The following is a 25060-nucleotide window of genomic DNA, read 5'->3' as shown; positions in this document are numbered from 1 at the left end:
TGGAAGTGAGACGCCTGCTCTTAAGGTTCAACTTTTGACCTCCCCATTCGAACTGCAATACCCAGCACGAGAAAAGAAATTATCGGTTATGATCTCCTGTTTCTGGGGGAGAGTGCGATTATAGAGGAATTTACCGGAAATCAAAAAGCACTGCTTGAGAGGATGGGAAACAATAAAGCAGTCGCAGAAAGGAAATGAGTGATATCCAAAACAGCAATGAGGACGGAAGCATCCTCTGTGCCAGGGGGGCCTGCTCCTTGCCTCCATCAGGCCAGAAGGAATCCCAGGCCCCCAGCCCCCCAGCCCAGGGCTGACTGGGAGCTGGGGCACATGAGTGGCAGGGGGTATGGAGCTGGAGCCGGCTCAGCTGCTCGGCCCCCGGCCCCCACCTCACCACACGCTGGCCTCACACAAGAGCCACGCCAGGCCCTCTGAGTATGCCTCGTCTCCGTGGCCAAGAGAGGCCGGAGGGCACGGCTGAAACTCAGCCAAAACCCCCTCCCACCACTCCAGGGTGCCCGTCAGATACACAAGGAGCAACACAAGACCCTGGAACCATCCTCCTGGCTTTTTCTTGGGCAAATCCCCTCCCTGTGCCTCAGCTTCCTCATCTGCAGAATGGGGATAATCAGAGCCCCTAGCTTAGGGCAGAAACAGCATACCTCTCTGAATAAGGGGACGGATGTCAAGTGTTTAGCACCGTATCTTACAGATGTCTCAAAAGGCGACAGACACTGTACTAAGCTGAGTTAACACTTGATTGACTTCTGCTTTCATTCAAGCCTTGAGCCATCAGTCATCAAGGGAGAGCACTTCTGCTTTGCACGTGAGGAATCCAAGGCTCAGTGCTATAGGCTGAGTATGTGTCACCCTCCAAAACTGATATGTTGAAACCTAACCTCCAATGTGTTGGCATTCACAGGAGGGGCCTCGGGGAGGCGAACAGGTCATGTGGGCAGAGCTCTCGTGATGGAATTGGTGCCCTTATAAAAGAGACCCCAGAGAGCTCCCCGTCTCTTTTGCCCTTGGGAGGAGGCTGTGAGAACACAGCCATCTAAGGACCAGAAAGTGGGTTTTCACCAGACACTGAGACGGCCAGCTCCTCAATCTTGGATTTCCCAGGTTCTAGAATGGTGAGAAATACATTTCTGTTGTTTATGGGCCACTCTCTATGGTAAGTTGTTACGGCAGCCTGAATGGTCCGAGACACTTGGTGACTCTTCGCAAGTTAGGTATTACTGCATTGCCACTAGCAGATGAAACTGAGGCTCAGAACAATTAAGTGAGGATGGCAGGCTGGGGTTAGAGTTTGGATTTGCCTGTAGAGGATTTTTCTATCACCCCAGGCAGCCACTCTAATGGGGTCTAGACAGAGGGGGTAATGAAAGCGTTGAGGACACAGGTGGCAAAAATGTGTCAGTGAATCGTAATTTCATGACAGGGAAAACCTGCTCTCCGTAGACGAGGGGCCAGCCTGCCATTCCACCCAGAACCCATCCTTCACTTAGAGCAGTGATCGTGACCACCATGGATCTCACTCAAGAACGACTGCAGTCACTACAGAGGCGAGCACCCACGCTATTAAAACACACCCTTGAGGCAGTAAGGACAATGTGACATTTCTAAAATAGTTCTACTGCCATCACATGCCAAATAAGTCCTTTCTGCTGCTGGCTTTGATAAAGTTGGGGAGTATTCTTTTGAATGTGGAATCCACCTCAGAGCCTTGGAAATGTCACTAGAATTAAAGCATGCTTGTTCCAAAGTAACAAACTAATGACTTATTCCTTGGGAGATGCTGAAGCGTACCACCCAGTATGGTCTCCAGAACACCCAACTGTAAGTGGCCAGGAGGGAATGTCACAGGCGGGGGCGTAAGTGGGTGTGGGACCATTCCTGAGTATCTGGGATTTATTCTTCTGTCAACAGGGAGCTACAGATGGGCCTGGCATCTGTTACTTTATAAAAACAAGAAAAGGCGGCTGTGTGCTCAAAGGACACCGGCGCCATCCTCAGACCCTATGTGGCTGCCCTCCAGCGCTCCCACGGTCAGCACTGATGCCTATGACGGCACTCGGATTTCCACCTCTGGCCTGCCTCAATCTCAGCATGCCCCAATAAGTCCTTGATCTGCCACAGCACCTTTTCTTGCCAGCCCTCCCCATCCCAGTGGCATGCTACCCAGCTGTTGGAAGACAAAAAACTCACCTTCAACTCCACCCTTTACTCAGGTCACAGTCAGCTCCGCCCAGGGTGTTCCCCTTAATCACCACTCTACTCTCAACTGTCACATCACCCTTCACTGCCACCTGGACCCTGCAGCAGCCCCCTAACTGGCAACCTGTTACCTCTCTTGCCCTACAACTGAGTCTCCAGTCTGAGGCTAAAATGACTGCTTAAAATGCAAACATGACCTTAACATTCTCCTCCTCAAATCCTTCAAAGGTTTCCCATGGTTCCCATTTCTCTTAAGACAAAGTCCAAGCTGACACCACAGCCAACCCAGCCCTTGCCTGTCAGACTGCCTATGAACAAGTGGGCCTGAGGCCTGGAACGTCCTCTCCTCCTTCCTGACTGTGCTTCCCCTCACAGGGTTCCCAAACTCCAAGGCTAGAGGAGCGAGATCTCCCTACTAGATGGGGAAACACGACCACGTGGTCTTAGCATCAGACATGAAAAGTCCACACACCTCCCCATTTCAAGTGAGGACGTGCCAAAGGCCCTGCTTCGTTTCTCTTCTATATTCAGAGTAAGTGCAGATATAGAACAAACAAGAGACATTTCATTGCTATCAAAGAGCAACTTGACAGCTTAGGAAGAAAACTGGTGGCACGTCAGAATTGGAGGGCCACTCCCAGGGCCCCCAGAGATAATGCCCAAGCTGAGAAGGTGATGCCTTGCTGTGACCTAACAGAAACCAATTATGCTGCAGGTATGCACAGGCTGCCAGTATCAGCAAGGGAGGCAAGCAGGCAACCTAAGAACACATACAACAGGATGCCAACTTGTCAGGACACAGACGCAACACGAGGAAAATATGTTTACCTTTCTGGTAATAGGATTATGTATGATGTTTATTTTTACTCTTTTCATTATCTACTCTGAGCTATATAAGGGCGGCTCATTTATAGAAGATTTTTTAAAGACTCCTAAATAAAGGAAAAGATAAGAGAAATTTAATTGACATTCAAGTGACTCATGCCTTTTCTGAAAAACAGACCAACTGACACATATAAAAAAAAAAAAGAGACGAGCATTGTTTGGAGGACCATCTTGTCTGAGGGGCTTTCTGAGATGGAGCAGGTGGCAACAGCAGGGTCTCTCAGCTTCCTAAGTGGAGCACAATAAACAGCCAAAGTAGCCACAGGCGATACTCACCACTCCACAATTTCCGGATGAAGAATGGTGTTGTTGACATTAAACCTGTAGAGGAAAAAAAAAAAAAAATCAAGCCTATTAGTTCAATGGTCTATCATCTCCCAGCCAGAAACACCTCTTTCAAGACATACCAAGAGAGGGCCCCAAGCCCTCCTCATGACCCTCTGGCCCATAGAAGGCCTGCTGTTCACTTCCTCCAGCAGCCTTGCAGCCAGGCCAAGTTGTCTAAGCACAGTTGGTTGGAGAACAAGCTGCTTGGCTGCAAAACACCATCCTCTACTCTTGCTAAGCAGACCTAGCAGCTGTAGTCTCCTTTGTCAAGTATACCAACATATACACAATAGGAGTCCCAGAAAAAAAGGAGAAAGATGAAGAATCTAGTGGGGAAAGCCCCCAAACTTCACCAATTTAATGAAAAACATTAATCTACACATCCACAAAGCCCAATAAACTCCAAAAGGATAAATTTCAAAAGACCCACATTCAGACATATCATAATCTGTCAAAAGACAAAGCCAAAATCCTGAAAACAGTAAGAGGAAAAAAAAAAAAAAAGCATGGCATACAAGGAATTCTCAATAAGATAAATGGTTGATTTCTTATCAGAAACCATAAAGGCCAAAAGGCAGTAGGATGAAAAAAAAAAAAAAAAAAAAGATGTGTCAACCAAGATTCTATATCCAGCAAAGCTATGATTAGAAATATTCTATAATGAAAGAAAAATTAAAAAGGTCCCAGATAAACAAAAACAAAGAGTTCATTGTTAGAACACTTATCCTACCACAAGTCCTAAAAGGAATCTCTCAGACTTCAGTGAAAGAACACGAGAGTAACTTGAAACCACATGAAAAAAAAGGGGGGGGGGGGCATTGAGAAAAGTAATTACACAGGCAAGTACAGAAACAGGACAAATGTATTTTTTTTGTAACTCCTTTTTTTTTCCTCCTCTCTGACCTAAGAAGCAACTGGATAAAGCAATAATTGTAAATTTGTACTGACCCACAGAACATGTGAAGATGCCACCTGTACGCAGTAACAGCACAAAGGAGGAGACAACATGCAACTATACAGAAACAAGGTTGTTGTATGCTACTTAAATTAAGGTGACATTAATGCCAACTAGGCAGTCATAAGTTTAAGAGGTCATTCATAATCCCCCAGGTAACAACTAAGAAAATAATTAAAAACATATAGAAAAGGAGACAAGAAAGGAATAAAAACCATGCACCACAAAAAGTCAATTAAATACAAAAGAAAGTCGTAATGGAGAAGCTGGGGAACAAATTTGACATATGACATAGAGAAGCTAATAACAAAATGTCAGAAGGAAGTCATTCCTTATCTGTAATCACTTTAGGTGTAAATTCATTCGATTCTCCAATTAAAAAGCAGGGATTCACAGAAGGAATTAAAAGAAATATGATCCAAGGAAATGCTCTAAAAAGACACACTTCAGAGTCAAAGACACAAAAAGAGGTTGCAAGTGAAAGGAAGAGAAAAGATGTATTACACAAACAGAAACCGAAAGTGAGCTGGAACAGCTCTACTAACATCAGACAAAACAAAGCTTAAGACAAAAAATTTTGCTAAAGATAAAGAAGGACATTCTATACAAATAAAAGGATCAATTCATGAAGAGGACATAATAATTATAAACGTATATGCACCTAACAACAAGACACAAGACATATAAATCAAAAACTGACAGAACTGAAGGGGACATAAATAATTCAGTATCTGGAGACTTCAATACTCTGCTTCCAGTAATGGATGGAAAAACCAGATGGAAGATGACAAGGAAATAAGAGACTTGAGCAACACTGTAAACCAACTAGACCTAACAGACATCTCTAGACTATTCCACCCTACAGGAGAATACCCATTTTCTCAAATGTGCATGGAACATTCTCCAGAATAGATCATATATTAGGCCATATAACTACTCCCAATAAACTTAAAAGGACTGACATCATATTGAGTATGTCCTCCAAGCACACTGGAATGAAATTAGAAATCAAGTGACAGAAGAAAAATTCATCTGTGGAAATTAAATTTTATGCTCTTACATAACCAATAGGTCAATGAACCACAAGGGAGAGTGAAAATACTCTGAGACAAATGGAAACAAAAATACAACATACCAAAACTTACAGCATGTAGCTAAAGTAGTGCTTACAAGGAAATTAATAGCTAAAAATACCTATGTTAAAAAGGAAGAAAGTTATCTCAAACCAATGACCTACTCTTCCATCTTAAGAAACTAGAAAAAGAAGGAGCACCTGGGTGGCTCATTCAGTTGAGCAACAGATTCTTGATTTCGGCTCATGATCTCAGGGTTGAGATCGAGCCCCATACGTCAGGCTCCGCACTGAGTGTGGAACCTGCCAGGATTCTCTCTCTCTCTCCCTCTGCCCCTCTCCCCGCACATTTGTGTCTACTCTATCTCTCTCACAAATAGAATGAAAATCTTTTTTAAAAAAACTAGAAAAAGAAAAGGAAACTAAACCCAAAGCAAGCAGAAGGAATATAATAGCAAATATTTGAGCAGAAATAAGTGAAATAGAGAGCAGAAAAACAGTAGAGAAAAATCAATGAAATAAAAATTGGTTCTTTGAAAAGATTGAAAAATTGATAGTTTTAGACTAACCAAGAAACAGGGAGAAGGCTCAAGTTACTGACCAGAGATGATATTAGAGGGGATATTATTACTGATTTAAAAAAATTAAAAGTATGATGAGAATATAATGACCTATATGGCAATAACTAGATAACCAAGATGAAAAAGACAAATTCCTAAAGACACAAACTACCAAAACTGATACAAGAAAAAAATCCAAATAGACCTATGACAAGTAAAGAGACTGAATTAGTAATCAAAACCTTCTCACAAAGAAAAGCCCTGGATCAAATGCCTTCATCATGAATACCAAATGTTTTAAAACGAGTTAACACCAATCCTTCACTAACTCTTACTAAAAACTAGAAGAGGAAGGAACACTTCTCAGCTCATTCTACAAACTCAGGATTACCCTGATTCCAAAACCAAGACATCACAAGAAACTATACATGGAAATCTCTTACGAACATTGGGGCACACACACAAAGAAAAAATCTTCAACAAAATACTAACAAAATCCATCAACATATAATGATCCAGTTGGATTTATCTCAGGAATGTAAGGTTACTTCAATAGACAAAAGTAATCAATATAATACACCATAATAACAGAATATACAACAAAACCACAAAGATGTAGAAAAAGTATCTTACAAAATCCAACAACCTTTCATGATAAAAACACAATGAACTGGGGAGAGAAAGGAACTTCCTTAACCTGATAAAGGTATCTACAAAAAACACACAGCCTACATCATAGTTAATGGTCAAAGATGAAAAGCTTTCCCCTAAGATGGGGAACAAAGTCCTTCCTCTCCACTTTCGTTCAATGCTGCACACAAGAAACATTTATCATAGTCATCGTACACTGCAAGTTTCAACAATTTTCAAAGCACTGAGATACAGAAAATGCTCACTGATTACAGTAGAATTAAACTAAAAATCAGTAACAGAAGGAAAATTGTAAAATACCAATTCATTTGGAAATTAAGCAATACACTTCCAAAGACCCGTTCAAAAAACAAGTAACAAAATTAGAAAATAAAAGCATGAACTATCAGAACTGGTGAAATGCAGGTAAACAATGCCCAGAGGAAAACTGATAGCTCTAAATGTATCTATTCAGTGGAAAAGAACACTGAAAACAAATGATCTAAGCTCCCATCGCAAAAATGTCCCTTTCTTCTCTCTCAAGAAGCTAGAGAAAGAACAAACCTAAAGAAATTAAAAGGGAATTAAAAAGCACAGAAATCAATGAAACAAAAGGCAAAAAATAAAATAAAGAAAAATCTATAAAGCCAAAAGTTGTTCTTTAATAAGATAACCATAATTGAAAAGGGGGCCCCAGGAGACAAAAAGATCAGATCGGGGGCACATCATGTATGACCCAGAGCTCAAGCTGGTGTTGAGAGAGCTGGGGAAGCACAGCATGGCCCGACACAAACAAAATATGGGCCTTGGCAGAGAAGCTGGGGCAAGCCTTCAATCCTCTGGATTCTGAGCCCTGCTCCATCTCAGGTCAGGATATTAAATGCAGGGCATGGTGACCCGTGACCAAGCAGGGACTCTCCATGGCCCTGTTGCCAGTGTTTGAAAATACTTATCTAACGCCGTGGTTGTGCAGTTGGCAGCCCCACTGCTGGCTGAGCCCACTGACGAAGGAAGGACAGAGGAGAGAAGCGGGAAGGGGGCATTAACAGGCTGGGAGGATTCCAGACCTCCAAAGCTTTCAGAACTCCTAACTACACAAATAAGACTAACTCAAAGTCACCTGAAATGTTGTAGAATCAAAGCCCTACCTGTGAAATATCAAAGAGACCACAGGCAGCCAGCATGGTTCAGAGTCAAGAACAGAGCAGCAGATGACATATATCAAGACGACAACGCAGACTCTGCCTCCCATTTCCCCCAATGTCACTTTGACGTTAGGAAAAGCAATGGCCTGTCTACTCGGCAGGCAAACACAGCAGTGAAACTTCACTTTACAAAATGTACGTACACATACACACATGCACCTACTGGACACGTGAGCGGCAAAGTGACCCAGCACACGGACACAGGTGCAAACACCACAGGTAAGATGAACACACGCACAGGCAGGCACGCCCGTAGGAAGAGGCGCAGACAGACACACACACAGATGTACACGCAACACACACAGACATGTCGACACACCCACACAGCCATACACTTAGACTAATACACAAAGATCCACCCTTAAAACACAAAGCTTGCATTGCACGAAAGGGCACTCAGATACAGAAGTACTCAGAGAAACATTCCAGACACACATGGAGAAGAGTCCAAAAGACACTCCCCACGGTGTTGATGGGGTTTAACTTGGGGTGATGAAATCTGGATATTCCTTGCTTTTGCCTCTGCGCTGGTTAGCATTTTCTATGATGAGCGTGTATCAATTGGATAAAAACAACAACAAACCCACCGTGCCTATGAGGGTGGGAAGTAGGTGTCCTGGGAGCTTAGGGCAATTCCCTGTGGGCTCGGCCTGGCAGGCGGGTGACAAAAATTAAATAGGATGGGCCCCAACGCTCCTGCCCCAGCCCCTGGCCTTCTCCCTGCAGTTTCTAAGCCCGGGAAGGAGGTGAGGTCTGCTGGAGAACAGGCCCTGCGAGGGGCCCCCACTGCCCACCCCTCCTAAGGGCTGGGGTGGGTTCCTATCTCCTCATGGAGATTCCACGGACCATAATATGAAGCCCAAGTTAACCAATATTAACTCGATAAGCAAGTTAACAGGAGCCACAAGGCCAAGTCCCCACCCACACCACAGACTGGCGTTTGCTTGTGATCATCAGCTTTTAACAAAGTCCCTCCATTTCCTGGGTTTAAAAATTCACATCTTTGAATTTTAATATTCCTACATTAGCAACCCTCAAATTCAGCAATTTCATATTTAACTGCTTATTTAAATGGAATTAATTTGTAGCCAATTGTCTTCAAATATGCAAGGCAATTTAAGTAAATGCCAGGAGATAAGAAATATGCTTATCCTGAATAACCAGCTGATGTAGAGTATCGGCCACACTTCTCTCTGACAACGGCACGAAGCTGAGCCCTCCGTAACTCAGTGCCCTGGCCCAGGGCTCCTGGGCAGTCTGCCTGCTTTGGAGGGAACTGTCTCATGCCAGGAAGGCACCCCCACGGGCCACCTGGCCCCCACAGATCATCTTTTCCTTCATGGTCAGCCTCTCTCTCTCTCTCTCTCTGTCTCTGTCTCAGGAAAATCTGCTCTCAAGCCTACCTCCTCAGATGCTAGCAAGGATTCATCATGTCTGCCTCTCTCCCAGGCTACAGGAACCAGGGGCTTCAGGCAGCCGTGGGGGGCACCCACAGGGAGAAGCCCCACACCCTCCTCACCGCACCACGACCCTCTTCACCTCAGCTCCCGCTAGCCTCGGCCACAGAACAGCCCTGGCCGTGCCCTCCGCAGGACCGGGCGAGGAGCACCTGACCCTCTCCAGCCAGAGCCCATGGGGTGTATGATCCTTCCATACCTTCTGTAGGAGCTAGCCCTGGCCCAGTGTAGCCACACACGGAGCTGTGGCCTGGGCCAGAGCCCAAACTCAGCTCAAAGCCCAGCAGACTGTCCCTGCCTGCTTCCGTCATCCCAGGGAGGACAGAGACAGCCTTCCTGGTGACCCTGGGGGCTCCTGGCCGTAGGGAGATCCCAGTGCATGTCCACCACCCCCACGACGCTCCTGTCTTCCTGTGTCCTCTGCTCCTGGTTCTCCACCGTCCCCAACACTGCGAGACCGGACATACTCCCTGCTGTGGGCACCAAGCGGCCTGCCCCTGACCTGAGAAGGCTGAGAGAGGTCTAAGGTCTCCCAGAACCAAACCCACAGCCCCACCAGGGTCACAGACCCAGAGGCGGCCAACCCTGAGGAGCCACATTTGGAGAGAGGGTCACAGGTCGACTGCCCCCCGCTGGACCAGTGCCCAGGGGTCTGGACTGGGTGGACAGGTGAGGCCCCTGTTCTACCATAAGCTCTTTCCTCCCCCCAAGGCCAACAGATAAAGGTGGGCTGGGAGGCCCATCAACATCAACCTAGAGGCCAAACCTGAACTTCTGCAACAGCAGGTGAGGAAGAAACCCAACCTGTGTGGTATTTCAGAGAAGTTCAAAAGGGTCAAAACCAAAATTTCCAGGAATAAGATGTTTTATTAGAGCAGTGAGAGGCAACCGGTGATAGAAACTGATGGAAAGTAGGACAAGAGCAAGACTCACCTTGCTTAGGAAACAGGCTATTGTTATCCCCAGTGAACAGCTGGGGACACGGCAGGCAGGGGAACGTGGTGGCGGAGCTGCAGCTGCCCTCAAGGATGATGGCAGAAGCCACGAGGGGACAGAGTCAAGGTGCCGGCAGCCAGGGGGAGTGGGAGGCAGGGCACCGAGCTGCACCCAGAGCCCGGGGAACACGGCGTCCACTGGGAAGACGCTGGCGGACTGCTGGAGGCGGATGCTGGGGCCCCAAGTCCTACCCCCGGCATGCAGGGTAGGAGCACCCAGCACAGACTCCTACCCAACAGAGCAACCCCGGAGGGCCGAGCTGCTCGACAGGGGCCCCAGTGGGAAGGGAGGGAGGAGGCCAGGCAGGCCAGAGGACTGTAAAGCAGAGAGGCACGTCAGGGGGCTCTCACCAGCAGTCTATCAGCCAAGACACAGGGATATGGAAACATGCGGGGGGGCTCCCTCAAGGTTGGGGAGTACCCCACCTGGTCAGCCCCATCTGGACTGGACTACAGACTGGGGAGGGCCCAGCCCGTGCCTAGGGAAAACGAGCAAAGTTCAGGCAGTCCCTGGCTCTCCAAGAAAGCTGCCGAACGCCGACCGGGTGGGGTGGGGGTTGGTTTGGCAGAGCGCAGGCTCCTCTGGGCTCTTGGCAGGGGCTGGGGCTTCCCACGGAGCAACAGGGGACGGAGCCTGAGGTCCGCATACTGAAGGGAGAGGCCACGTTCACAGCAGGACTCCTCCTAGGGAAGAGGCCTCAGCTTCCACTGCCCACTGACTGTGAGGTCCGGGAAAACTCTGCTCTCAGGAGCCACAATCCAGAGCTCCCTCCCATACCTGCCACACCACCCGCCAGAGCTGCTCCTGGGGTGCTGGGGACGCACTCTTGGCACCAGAAACCTCTGCAGGGGGGCAGGCAAAGAACCCACAACTCACTGGCACTGAGAGCCTTAGAATCAGTGATCCCGAAGCCCACCTGGCCCACTGCACAGATGGGGAGACTGAGGCTGAGGGGCCAACAGGGCTTGACAGGGATGTGCTTGTGAACAACTGCTCACTGAGCACCAGCTCCGTGCCGGCTCCGGGGGAGAGCAGGAGCCCGTTGTGCCCCCCGGGCAAGCCCAAGCAATAGCACGCTATGCCTGGGTGAGCTGAGGCTCCAACGGCAAGCTCCGTTAAGGTCAAAGCACCGGTCAGTGAGGCGGCCACGAGGGCTCCGTCCTCCCACGCAGGGCCGGCCCCCAAGGCAGAGACCCGGCCTCGGAGGGGCCAGCCCATGGGAATGCGGATGCTGGTGCTGGTCAAGGCAGATGAGCAAGGGAGCACCCGGCGGTGCTGGGAGAGCAGGGAGGCCGGGCCCAGGACAGGCTACAGCACCGGGCCCTGGGGGGGGGGGGGGGGGGCGCGGACAGCAGCCGTGGCCAGCACTCCAAAGAGCAAGCACGTGGCCACTGTGGGGAAATTCCCAAGAGGATGCAGGGATTTGAGCAATGAGAAGCAAACCTGATACTCGCCCCCACCCCACCTCTTACCGTTGGGGGAGTGATACATATTTATGAGCTCATAATCCTTCCTAATCACCCCTACATCACACAGACGCACAAACTCCCTGTGGCTCCAGCTCATACATAATTATAAGGCGCTTCCTGTCACCGCCCAGGTCCAGCAAAGGATGACAGGACACAGTGAAGCGGTGCGAAGTGCAGTGGGGGAGGGGGGGAGCTGGGGAGAGAGGCCCAGGAGGAGGGCTGGGGGCCATCCACGCTCAGCGGCCTGGAGGAGCAGATGCCTCCTCTCAAGGGCTCCTCTGCTGCAGCCTGGGACCCCACAGATCACCCCCACCACCACACACGCCAGTCACCAGCCATCCCAGGGACACAGCACGGCTGCAGAGAGCACGCTCTAGGGGCCTCGGTGTGAGGGAGGATACGGGGGGCATGGTGCCCCACCTCGGCCCCACATCTGCCTTTCTGCCCAGGGAGGCCCAGAAAGGGGGAGAAGGGTTTGGAGGATCGGCCTGGAGCTCAACGAGGGGAGCGAGGGCAGGGCAGGGGGGTCCCTCTCTGAGACTGGGACAACAGAGGACTCAGGCAGGGAGACGTTAGCAGCCAGGACTGAGGGGAGGGGCTGAGAAGAGCAAAGACCACAGAGCTGAGCCACAGAGCTGAGCGTAGGGCTCTGGAGGGAGGGCTGCCCACCCCCAACCCCGCATGTGCTCCCCGAGCCTGGGCAGGTCTGCACTTGCATTATGGAGCTCGACAGAGAAGTGGAATTTTTGGCAAATTATTTTTCTAAACATTTTCTCAAAATTCCCAATCCGACTCCTTAGCAGTCTCCTGCCCACGTGTTTTGTGTCCGGCTTGTAGATGGGGCAAGGCCTGCTGGTGAAGAGGTGACCGGGGTAGGATGGAGACCATTCTGGGGGCCCCAGAACTCACCTGCTAATGCCTTCGAAGGAGGCCTCCCTACAGACACTGCCGCTGTCCGTGTTGACGCCACGCTGCAGAGACAGAGGGAGTGTGAGGGGCCGCCCTGCGGGGTCCCTGCCACCTGTTGGGGGGTGGACCTGCCTCCTCCATCCAGCCTCAGACTGGGGAAGAACCTGGAGCCCCCACCCCGGCCCATCAACGTCATCCCTTCCTGCCTTTCAGGCAACCCCCAGCCAACCCTGCCCTCCCCCCTGCACAAAGGCAAACTGTCCTTCCTCTGCCCCAGCTTGAACGGGGAGGATGGGGGCCACACAAATAGTATCCCAGGTGCCTGAGAGCCCCCTCCATCAGACCGCCCTGCTGAAACCAGCTCAGGCTGTGCAGGCACAGACCAATCTCTCTCCTAGGCTGGCCCCACCTCCCTCAGGCACACAAGTGTGCACACCTTACCCCCTGACAAGATCCAAAAAATGCACGGTCAAATTCAGCCCCCCGGGAGATGTGGGTAGAACCCAACTCAGGCATGATGGGAGCATCCAGTGACACCAGGGAGCTGTGGTACATTACTTTCCTTCCCCCAACTGGGAAGAGACGCCAAGTCCTCTCCAAGGAGAGGAGACAAAACAAGGGACTCAGAGAAGAGTGTGCCATCCCCGGAGAGGCAAGGTGTTTTAAACGGCCCTTCTTCCTCAAGAATGGCAAGCCAATGTTTAAGACTGGCCCTCAAAGAAAACACACTGGGCCATCTCTGCCCACAACATCTCACCTAATCTTCCTGCTCAGCCATCAGAACAGCAGAGCGGAAAAAAGAAACCATGTGAAGCGCTTAAAAAAAAACAAAAAAACAAAAAACCCACCACCAAGAACTATCTCTTAAAAAGAATCGATGAATGAGGGAGAGAAAGGTCACTTTGGGAGGGAAGAAGGGTTGTACACTCTCCATATCTGAAACTCCCCAAGGTCAAGAGAAAGCAGGAAAGCAGGCTGCTTCTCCGAGCTATTTCGCAGCAGCCCGAGTGCCCCCACGGCCCTATGTAAGGGGTCCACCGTGCACCCCACCCCGCCCCCAGGCTGTGGCAGGCCGCCCTGGTCATTCAGTGCACCCAATTCTAAATCTGATGCAAAGCAGCCCGGTGACCTCACGGGCAGAAACCACGGGTGTGCTTTTAAAACTCTATTAAGGATGGAGGAGACACAGGGTGGAAGCTCATTGATCTTCTACATCCACAAAGTCCATGAGCTCGGCCTGACACGAATGCATCCTCCAGCCGGGTTTTAACCCTTGGAGTAGGTGTGGTATCTTGTCCATGGAGGCCTTCTGGCAGGACACAGCAGATCCTGGGGACACTGGGGATGGAAGATGTGGTCCTGGATGTACCCAGCCATCCCGAGTGAGGTGTCGCTACGTGTTACTAACCATCATTCCTCCTCTGGTTTCCAAATCTGTGGGGGCAGATGGTTCCCTAAAACCCTTCCCCGTGGTGCTTGGTCCCTGGACACCAGCCACTTACCAAAGTGAGGAGGACAGAGGGGCTCTGTGATGTCAGGACACTGGCGATCTAAAAGGTCAGAAAGAAAAATCCACTTTAGAGCAACCACAAAGACATCGGATGGGGATGATCGGATGGGGGCTTACTTCCGAAGCCCGCTCACATTTATGGAGCCGAGTGTTAAGAGAGTGATGTTGTCTCCATCCTGCAGATGAGGACACTGAGGCTCACGGACGCCAAAGGACTTCTGAAAGCCACATGGCTATCAAGCGGCAGACAGGGACTCACACCTAAACCTGGCACACCTTCCCACATGCCCACCTCCCACCAAGGCGAGCACCTCTGTCCACCCACCAGTCCCTCCTGAAAGACCTGTTCCTACTACCTCTTAGGCACTGACCCCAACAGCTTCCTATTCCAGGGCAGACACCTTCCTCCCTGCCCCCACTCATCTCCTAGACTGTGGGGAGGAAGCCTGTCCCAATCCTACCCTCTGTCCCCCATCCCACCCCTCCTCCAGTTTGACCCACTCAGGCCTCGTGTGCCTGCATGCTGGCTGCTTCCTATCCCAACCCCATGAATGAGCGTGCCATGCCACCTCATCTCTCCACACCTCTGCTCAGGGTCTTGCCCCTGGCTCATCAACGGGACTCAGAAGTGAGGCCCTCCGCCCTCCCTCGTCTTGTCCCCTGCCCCATTCCCCTGGCCAAGTGCCCACCACACTGCATTAGCCGGGATATCTGTACCCAGGAGTGCCAAGCACCGTGGTGCGAAGCACCCTCTGCCTCTCCGGGCCCCCACTCCTCAGTCAGCCCTGCGTCTTGGTTCCCAAAGCCCTCCTGTCTGAGCTCCCCCACCCCACCTGACAGTCCTCCGCGCCCCGACACAGGGCGAGCGTGAGAAGGATCTGTTGTTTGTTGTTTTAACAGCTTTACTGAGCTCTCACTGACACACTCTACAATGCACATGTTTAAAGTGCACATTTTGATAAGTTTTGACATATGTATATACGTGTTTTTTAATACTGAGAGGCTCCCCGAGAAAACCCGGAATATACTGAAACCCGTAAGAAGATAAAATACACCTACAATCCCGTCCCCAGAGACTTTTTATCTCTGCACGTGAGAACAGAGACCTGTAACGACATTTGGATCATGGGAAGTTACCCACTTCACTTATTTCCTGAGATGAACTGTTCTCCGACCACGTGATTTTTACCAGTCACTACTGCCGGGGAGGGTAAACGCCCCACAGCCCCTGACTATGGCCTGTGCTGGTCACTCCAGGCGTCATCTCATTTAACCACCCATGAGGTTGAGGCTACACGTGTCCAGATTTCAGAAATGAGAAAGCTTATGGGTTCGATCGTTCGTCCAGGTTCACAGTTAAAAAAAGAGCAGAGGCCAGAGTTGAACATCTGGCTGCATGACAGCCTCGTAATGGAAATGGCACAGTTCATTCATTCATTCCTCCACTGGCTATTTAGATCGTTTCTCGTGATTAACTACTGTAAGTGATGCCCTGATGAACACTTTTACGTACAAGGTTATTTCCTTAACATAAATTCCTTTAAAAAATTATCTCCTTTAAAAGAGAGAGAGAGAGAGAGAGCCAGAGACACTGCTAGGTGAAGAGCCACGTTTCTTTGAGGTTTTGGAAGCTTGTGGCCAGACGACTCTCCAGACGTGTGCCAACCGCCGTGCCCTCATGGCACACGAGGCTCCACCTCCCTGGACCCTCTGCTCTGACTCGGGAACTGCTCTGAGGATGACTGAAGCCCGCCCCCCAACCCCCTCTGTGCTGCACACACTGACGGCTCAGCTGAATCCCTGCCACTCCTGCAGGCCCTCCCAGAGGGGGGGCAGGGCACTCATTAAAAGGAACAAGAGCCGTGCGTGGCAGGCCCCTGGGTGTGCTGTCCCCTCGATGAGGCAGGTCTACACTCATCAGCACAGAACGACTCTGTCAATTACAGTGGCGGGACCAGGGAGCAGGGAGGCACTCGGGGATTGTATGCCCTACTGCCCTTGGCAGAGGGAAGCCAGATAACAAACGTGTGGTCTGATGGGTTTTCTCTCGGCAGCGGCTCAGGGCTCGCTGGTTAGGAATCGTGGAGAAAGCAGGCCTCTCCTTGCCGCCTAATGTACAGACGGATCGAGACCCGACACAGAGCGGGCTGGGCAGCGTCTCTGATTGATCACGACGGCCTGAGTGGGCCCCGGTTACCTCTGCAGTTGCAAAACCTCCCCCAGCCTGGCAGCTCCATCTGCCCTTCCACAGAGAGACCCACCAGCACTACCGCCTCATTAGCACACCCTCATTCCACGCCTCAGAAATAAAGGAGACGGGATGCGCCTGTGTGTCACCAGCTCAACATGCAGCTCCAGCACACAGGACGGCACGGCTCTGTCAACATGGGGCCTCGCTGCCACAGAGCGGTGGCCACTGGGGACCCCTCAGCTTTCACAAACCAGTGCTGTTAAATGCCCCTGACGTGCTGCATCCCAGAGCCTGCATCAATTTCCCGGGCAGCCGGGCCTCTCTGGCAGGTTGAGGCGGATGGCACACACGGAATTTGTCAGAGCCTGGTGCACGAGCCCCCTCCCTTGGGGACAATAAGAGGCTTCCCGTGGACCCCTCGTGCAGCCTCATGCCCAGGGCCCCAACCAGGCCTGCAGGTGGGTGATGGGCCCGAGAAAGGGGCAGGGCGGTCCTTAATCAGTGCTGTAAGAAAGCCTGCACTGCCCTAGGGAGCTGGGCTTCACCCTGCAAACACTCAAGCTTTTATAAAGGAACTATTCTGGGGTGCCTCGGTGGCACAGTTGGTTAAGCATCTGACTCTTGGTTTCAGCTCAGGTCAGCATCTCGGGGTCATGAGACTGAGCCCCATATCAGGCTGCATCCTCAGTGTGGAGTTTGCTTAAGATCCTCTCTCCTTCACACGTGTTCTCTCTCTCTCTCTCTCTTTCTCTCTCTCCAAAGTGAATAAGTAAATCTTTAAAAATGAGCTGTTTTTCACGGCAGTCTGAAACAAGGGTGCAACTTGGTAGCTGGTAATGTGGCTGAAAACCTGAACTTATTCCAAAAGTTTAAACATCAGGAAAGATCACAAACAACATGGATTTGCAGCTGCTCCTGAACAAGTGGAGTTTCCAGCAACTCTGGACCAGCAGTCCCACGTCGCAGCTGACCCCTCAGACGTCCCGCCACACCCCACACACCTCCCCACGCCGAGGCTGAGAGGCCGGCGGCATCCATCAACGTGCTGCCACAATAGTTCTCTTACACTCATCCTGCCTGCATCTGAGCCACTGACCCTGGCACCTCCCTGCATCTGCCCAGTGTGTAAAGGAGAGCAAATGCACAAAATGTGCCCTCCACCCTGCCAGCACCCACCCCCCAACCCGCTTTATGAAGATCAGCCTTGGCACTGTACTTGAGTGTGATGCCTTGAAGCACGTCTCAAGATTCTCCTGAGCACCCCTTTCTCGGGGGAACCACCATTTGCTCTACCTTATAAATAATTAAAATCTGGGTCATCTCTGGGGATGAGAGGAACGGACAGCCATGTTCACTATATCAGACACCTGCGTTTTATACACGACAGCAAGTGACCAGCCATGACCTGGGGTGCGCGGCTTCCTGCCTTCTTTCAGAAAAGAGAAGTGTGAGCTGCCTCCCATCTGTGATTTGTCACGGATGGCCAAGGCTGCCCGAAGTCCAGAAAAGTGGCCTGGGGAGCCTTTTCCCGATGTAAAGGGCTTCCTGTCACCGTCCCTGATGGAACAGGCCCCAGGCACCTCAAAGGCCTCCCAGCACAGGTATCTCGATGCAGCAGTTTGTAGTGTCGGGCTCCATTTCAAACCACTGAAAACCAAAGACAACTTGGGAGTCTGTGTCAGCCCCTACGTCTGACAGGGCAACTGCAGAAGTGGAGGGCCTCTGGGGTCCCAAGGTCCTAGGGCTGCCCCCTACCGTCTGGGGGGCTGCCAGTGAGGCCGTTCACCTCAGCCTTGGCCTCCTCTGCAGTGGGACGGGAGCTGTGGCCCACCATGGGTCAGGGCACAAGGGATGAGGGGATCGTAGCAATGGTTCTGGAACCCACAGATGCCAACCCAGGGTGAGGCACCTGACCAGCTGTCAACGAGCCCTCGTCTCCAGTAAGGACCAGAGCAGCACAGTCATGACAAAACTGATTAATGATGACAGTGATGATGACGGAACACAGCAGACAGCCCGGACCCAAGATCCTGTCCTCTGAACTCCTCTGAACACTTCATTTAAGGTTCTGCTTCGTAAACACAAGCTGAGAGCGTGCAGCTCTATGGGGCTGTGATTCTACGCTATCGCTACAGGCTTTCCTGGCCCGACACTCCAGACCTGCTTATCCACATCCGGAGGCCAGTTCTCCTCCTTCTCCCCAGAAATCACAGGATGAATGGAGTTGAGGTTCCTCTAGACATGAAAGCAACAATGTCAGGCTGTGGCTGGGGAGGCTGCAGCACAGAGGCGCCCTGACTCGGTGGGCTGAGCCCCAGGCTGCCCCCTCCCCCTCCAAGTTTCTGGGAAGGCCCAGGTCCCGAGGGCAATAATGTTAAAATGCAGCTTAGGGAGGCAGGAGGGATACACTTGCCAAAGGAGAGGGTCAGGAAACAGAATCAGAACTAAGGATGGGGCAGGCCCCTCACTCACTGATACTCAGAGATACAAGGTAAGTGACAGATGACCTCATCGGGGCACGCAAATAAATGTTCCGGCTGAGATCCTCTCCCCAGACAGAGCACTATGACAGGTCACGTGGGTATTAACAGACTCTTTAGATGCTATGAGTCACCCCCTGGAAACTTGGTATCGAAATCCCAGGACAAAAAAGAAAGATCCATCCAAAGCCCCCTCCCTCCACAACCCAGCCTGGAAGAAGGTGCTCCGGACCCAGGCGCCCACGGCCTTGTGGATGCAAGCCGCTCTCCTCCACCGAGGCCCTCCTGACGAGGCGCCGCCCTGCCACAGTCACCTCCTGCAGCAGACCGTGTCCCGGCTGCCAAGCTCAGCCCTGGGCCTCAACCAGCTCTGATGCCCACACTCCTCTGGAGCCAGGCAGGCAGAATGGGGCAGTAACGTCGGGGGGAAAGAACTGGGCCTTGGGGACAAATACAAAGCAGCAAAAGGCAAGACACAGAGCACCCAGTACATCTGCCGCAGCTCCCGAGAGCCGGGGTGGGAGGGGCGCCAGTGTGGCCCAGCGTCGGCAGGGACGCAGCGGGCTGACCAGGCCTTGGGGCACGGGTAGGATACAGACAGAGGCATGGGCGCAGCATTCTAGGGCAGCAGAACTGGCGCAGGGCTGGGCCTGTGTATGGGACAGTACCAACGCTGGCCTGCCCTGAGGCTGGGCATCCCCGAGCAGCTGAGGCCAGGCCCCTGTCCCAGGGCTGAGACTCTCGGCTTCCTCACTGTGCCGTGGGCCTGGCAAGGATCCCCTCGAACCTGCCTCCTACCCAGTGCTGTCATTCCTTAACACAGCCTGTGTCCTACCCAGGGGAAGGGGTAGCTGCTTGGTCTCCAGCTCCTCAGCTGCTTCCACACCGATCCCCAGCGCTTAAGTAGTACGTCCATGTGCGCTCTCGGGCCCCATCCAGCTGGTTCTGCCAGGCTGGGGGTGGACTTCGAGCAGCAGGCACTGACCTCTCGGTGTCAATGTTCTACACAGCCCTGGCCTGCACGCAGCGTGGCTGCTGTAACAGCGCCTGGGGATGGAGCAGAGAGGCCTCCCTGTGTGCCTGGCAGTAGCTGCAGTACTGGTCCAAGCAGAGCATGGGACTGCACGGCTGTGCTCTCACCTCTGCCCTAACCCTGTCCCATCAGCAGTGGAAGTCAGAGGCAGCCCCTGTGACTGCCTGGATTCGAACGCCAAGCCCCAGAAGAACAGCCATTCACCTACCCAGGACACATGGCACTGCTGGGCAACCAGGCTGGCAAGTAGATTAAAGCCAGGGGACCTGCAACTGTACCCCACCGCACAGGCCTTTCCAAGTCTGGGGCTCTTCTGGCAGCGGCATCTGCGGCCAGCAGTGGCTGTGGGGAGGACCTCCCAACCTGTGAAGGCCCGGGCTGAGCCTGGGGGGGCATGTAGATGAGATCTCCCGGAGACGTCCTCCCTCCAGGAAGCTCAGCAGCCACAACCCAGGTACCAGAGGCCTCCAGCCACTGAGACGGGGGGCGCAGCCAGGCTATGGCAGTGAGAGGAAGGGGGTGTGAGCGCAGAGGCGTGATGGAAGCCCTCAACTGCTCAGAGAGGAGTCGGCCGCTACTGACCTCGTCTGTATACTGGACGTCATCCACGGCATACTTCTCCTTGAAGTACTCCTTGGAGTGGATCCTCAAAGGGAAGCACAAGGAACGCCAGGGTCAGGGTTTGGCCACACTTGGCACAGGCTGCCTTCCCGCCCCCGAGCCCAGACCATAAAGCCCCAGGCCCATCCCTGCCCCGGCACAGAGCAGGTGTACGCAGCACAGACTCCGGCAGCAAAGTGTGCCGGGCCACACAGCGAACGCTGAGCCGCACCTGCCTCCCCTGACCTCCCCCTGCTGACCTCTGCTCGTCCTTGGAGCCCGGTGACCCTGGCCACCCGCAGCAAGGATCTGCAGACCAAACCTCCCCTCCAGCACTCGTGAGCCAGCCAGCGTACCCTCTGGGGCATGAAATAAGCTGCCTCCCGGGAGCTCCCCCATGGAGCCTCTTTAGAGGAAAGTTTTAAAATTAACATTTTGAAGAAGTCAATATCACTATTACTCACCATGATGAGAAACATTCAAGCTTACTCATCATCCCTGAAAAATCAGCCAGGAGAAGACAGAGACAAAGAGAGGAGGAGGCTGGGCCACCTCCCGAAGGGCTCCCGGTCATGGGTGCAGTCCAGCAAGTATCACCCCAGCCCCAGCCTCCTGGTCAGTGAAGGGGCTGATGTCACTGCTGGTGTCACTGCTGGTGACCTCACACGAGGTTCCCCAAGCACTAGCCACAGTGGGGGAAGGTGTCACAAGCCAAGTCTAATGACGCACACACGCCATCCTGCGCCATCCCACGCCTGGGCGCCACATCAGCATGGGGTGGGGGGGACATACCCCAGCCTGCCTGTGATCGCACGGTATTCTAGTCACCGAGTGTTAGATCTGAAAGAGGCCTCAGGAGAAAACAGCAGATGGTTTTCAGACTGTGCTTCCTGGACTCTCAAGGGCGAGCAGATGATGGGGCGGGGCCGGGGGGGGGGAGTGTGACAGTGCCAAGGACAGTGTGCCTGGGGAGGCTCACCAGGGACAGGGGAGGGAGCACACTTCCAGATGAGGAGATGACCACCTCAAAGAGCCAACTTCATGTCTCTGAGATGCCAGTGACCAGCGTCACCCTGGGAACCAGAACCACCCACCCCCACCCCCGAGGCCTGCACCACTTCCCTCTCCACTCAAGCATGCACCAGAGAGATCGTGGCTGGGCAGCAGGGAGCGTGGACCGGGGGGCAGATGGGTGGGCCTTGGGGATCAGCAGGGAGCTCACAGCCACATGCAGTGAGCACCCCTCTCTCTTCTCTGAAGTGGGCACTGGGCGTCCAGCCCTGGCCGCTAGGGAGTTGCACGATGCAGTCACATCAGCTTCCACACCTGAGACAGGACTCAAAAGTTAAATGGCCAAAGTCTGGCACCGCCATCAGCAGCACCTGAAGCAGCGCAGGGCCGACCGGATGATAAGCCCTCCCTGGACACGGGAGGCCCAGCTCTCTGTCGACCGCGGGACAGCTCGCTGACCCTTTGCTACCAAGAGGTGACACTCTCAGCCACGTACAGAAGTGCAGGCCGGAGGGGTGAGGCAGGGCCATCGGGGCCATCGGCGTCCTCACCACATCCATCCTCGACTGCACCGGCCGCAGTCCCAGCTCCAAGACAGATGCCCCGCACCCTCGGCAGGTCCCCTGCCCACCTCTGGTCCTGGTCACTTCATCTCTCGCAGCTGGGACAGGCATCCAAAGCAAACTCCCAGAAGATTTGCTTCCCAAAGACCTGCTTCGAGGGACGCTCCCTACAGGGGGCTGTCTCAGCCATTACCCCGGGGCACTTGTACCTGCCTGCCTGGGGGCCTTCTCTCTGCAGACCTAGACCTGACATCTGCGAACGTCCCTGTGTACTCAGCCTGAGGTTTAGGTCTTCACAATGTGAAACGAGAGGAGAGGGAAGAGGGGTAGAGGCGGGGCGAACACCAAGGTCGCTGTGGCCCGTGGGTGGCCCCGGGGCTGTGTGCTCACCTGTCCACCCCTGGTCTACCAGCCACAAGCCAGCCACTTGCCACAGGAGCCCAGGGGCAGCCAGGGCCGGCCAGCCCCCCGGAAGCCTGCTGCCGCCACCCTGATTGTCTGAAAGTGAGGGCAGGTGCCTCCCAGAGAGGCTGACTGACACAGTCTAGAGCACCCACTGGGTCTCGAGCGCCAAGACCAGGAGCCACCAGAGGCCTGATTCTCCACAGGAACGACCACTCTGACAGACACAGTCTGAAAAGCTGCTGGTGTCTGTTCTGGCACTCTGCATGCGTTCTTTCCTAAAGGGCAGAGATAATTAAGGGTGAATACTACCTATTTTCTATGTTTTGGGGCTAATTATAGCAAAAATAATTTAAATGTCACCCCAAGGGATAAAGTGGGCCAGGCTGCCGGCCACCGGAGGCTCGGCTGCCGTGACTTGGCGGGGTTGCCCGGAGAAGGAGCAGCACGTCCAGGAGAGTCCACAGAACGGGCAGGACAGGTCGCGGGGCTACGGACCCCCCCACCGTGGGCTGGCGGCAGGCAGGTGGAGGGCCTGCATCCTGCCCTGTCTGGAGTCCGGGGCCGGCAGGGCCGCTCAGGCCAGATCCCACCACAGGGCCAGGAAAAGGGGGGTCGGAGGGGAAGCCGACGCCACCCTAGAAACTCTCACTTCAAAGGGAAGGGACAGCTCTGGCAGGAGGGAGGAGAGCGCGCCCCACCCAGAGGGCTAGTGCCTTTGCCCCCGGCAGCCGGCCCGGCTCGACCTAGAGGCGGCCCTTCCAGAACCCGGGGTCAGGGTGGACACGAGGAGCGGCAGCTCTCCGTGCGCGGCCTCCCGAGGTGCGCAGACATGAAGGGGTGCCCGCGCTGCAGACACGATGGGGCGCTCCAGAACAGAGATCGCCAAGCACAGGTGCCGCCCGCGAGCGGGTAACGGGGGCGAGCTCTACCTCCGGCATCCCCGGCCACGGCCCGCGGCCACGCTGCTGCCGCCTCTCGGCTCACGGCTCGACGCCGGCGCGCCCTCCCCGCCGGAGCTCAGGCCTTCCAGCGGCTTCTCCGAGAAAAGGACACCCCTCCGGAGCGCCGCGGGGGCCCGACCCCCAGGATCACGGGGCTGCGCGGGGGAGCGCTGTGCCCGGGGCTGCGCGGAGCCGGGAGAGGCCCGGACGGTGGCACGTGGGCCAGGCCCTCCTGGGGACGGGGACCGCGCCACGCCCTGGCCACAAGGGTGGCCTTGGTCCACGTGTGCGTACGGGTGGGCGAGGGCGGCTGTGAGAGCCCGCTCCACGTGACACACACACACACACACACACACACACACACACACCCAGGCTGCATGCACGCCCCACCCCAACACACACACGTACCTCACACATATACCACACTGCACCACGCTACACACATAACTGTAGTATACGATGTGCACACTCACACACACACTCCACGTGCACACACAACCACACACACCCAGGCTGCATGCACACCCCACCCCCAACACACACGCGCACCACATATACCTCACACATACACACACCACACTGCACCACGCTACACACATAATCGTAGTATACAATGTGCGCACTCACACACACACACACACTCCACATGCACACACACCACACACCCAGGCTGCATGCACGCCCCACCCATCATCACACAGAAGCACACCACACAGATGTACACACCACACTGCACTCCACTCCACACGTAACCACGGTACACACCGCATGTGCACTCACACACACAGCCCACCCCACATATGCACACACAGCCCACCTACTGCACACACATCAGCTCAGGGCCTCGGGGCCTCAGCCCTGGAGAAACTCACTTCACTCACGGCACTCCTGGGCAGCGCCCTCAGGAGGGCAGGGACCCTCCTCCCGGCAAACCCCACGTCCGGCATCCTGTCTCACACTCCGAGCCCACGGCCTCAGCCAGGGACAGGAGCAGAACACAGTCAAGCTGCGAAGGCTCTAGGAGGGTCCCCCAACTCGGCCCCGAGTCACTCACGCTCTGTGGGCACTGCAGCTGCCCCGTACGGGTCACAGAGACAATTTCCCGCCTGCTCAGAGGACCCCAGACAAACTGATAGCTTCCAAATGAAAACAAATTACAAGCTACCCCATTCCCTGTCCCGGAAAAAGGCCTGGGGTGAGGATCAGGCGGGGAGCAGGCCGCCCACAGGCCCCTCAGCGCCTGCTGCCCTGACAACAGGACCCTGCCCTATACGCAGGAAGTGGCGGATCTGCAGATGGGAGTGCTGCTTCCCTGGACGGCTCTGGACTGCGGTATCCGCCAGATGGATTTTCAAAAGCCATCAGATAGAGACTCAAAAGGAAGCCGAGGAGCTGAAGGTCAAATGTTCAGTCTGGTGGGTTTTGATTGCAAAGGCCAGGTAATCCCGACAGCCTCGCTCCCAAGCCCTATTGATGATGAGAGTGTCTGGAAACAGCCGCACGCCATCAGAGCTGGCCCCTCCCCAGCTCCAGCGCCACACAACCAAGCCCTTCGCCACTGCCCTGCTGTGACCGAGCCTCCTCTCCCAAAGGCTGGGGACGTGGCACCCAGGAGGGGGACGTGCCAAGAGCAGAGGAAGGGCA

The 25060-nt window shown here is 53.5% G+C and overlaps 1 protein-coding gene across 1 annotated transcript in view; it reads right to left on the bottom strand.

Annotated features, from left to right (window-relative positions):
- PEPD (peptidase D) overlaps positions 1-25060 on the bottom strand; it is a 109296-nt gene that overhangs the window by 69921 nt on the left and 14315 nt on the right. The window contains exons 4-7 of the mRNA XM_055309803.1: positions 20479-20542; positions 14185-14232; positions 12683-12744; positions 3379-3423 (exon numbers count right to left, since the gene is read on the bottom strand). Coding sequence (XP_055165778.1) covers positions 3379-3423; positions 12683-12744; positions 14185-14232; positions 20479-20542 — 219 coding nt within the window. The remainder of the gene's footprint in view (positions 1-3378; positions 3424-12682; positions 12745-14184; positions 14233-20478; positions 20543-25060) is intronic.

Source organism: Nyctereutes procyonoides, unplaced genomic scaffold (genome assembly GCF_905146905.1).
Source record: "Nyctereutes procyonoides isolate TBG_1078 unplaced genomic scaffold, NYPRO_anot_genome, whole genome shotgun sequence".
Taxonomy (NCBI): domain Eukaryota; kingdom Metazoa; phylum Chordata; class Mammalia; order Carnivora; family Canidae; genus Nyctereutes; species Nyctereutes procyonoides.
The sequence above is the reverse complement of the archived record's forward strand: the minus strand, read 5'-3'. Positions and strand labels throughout refer to the sequence as shown.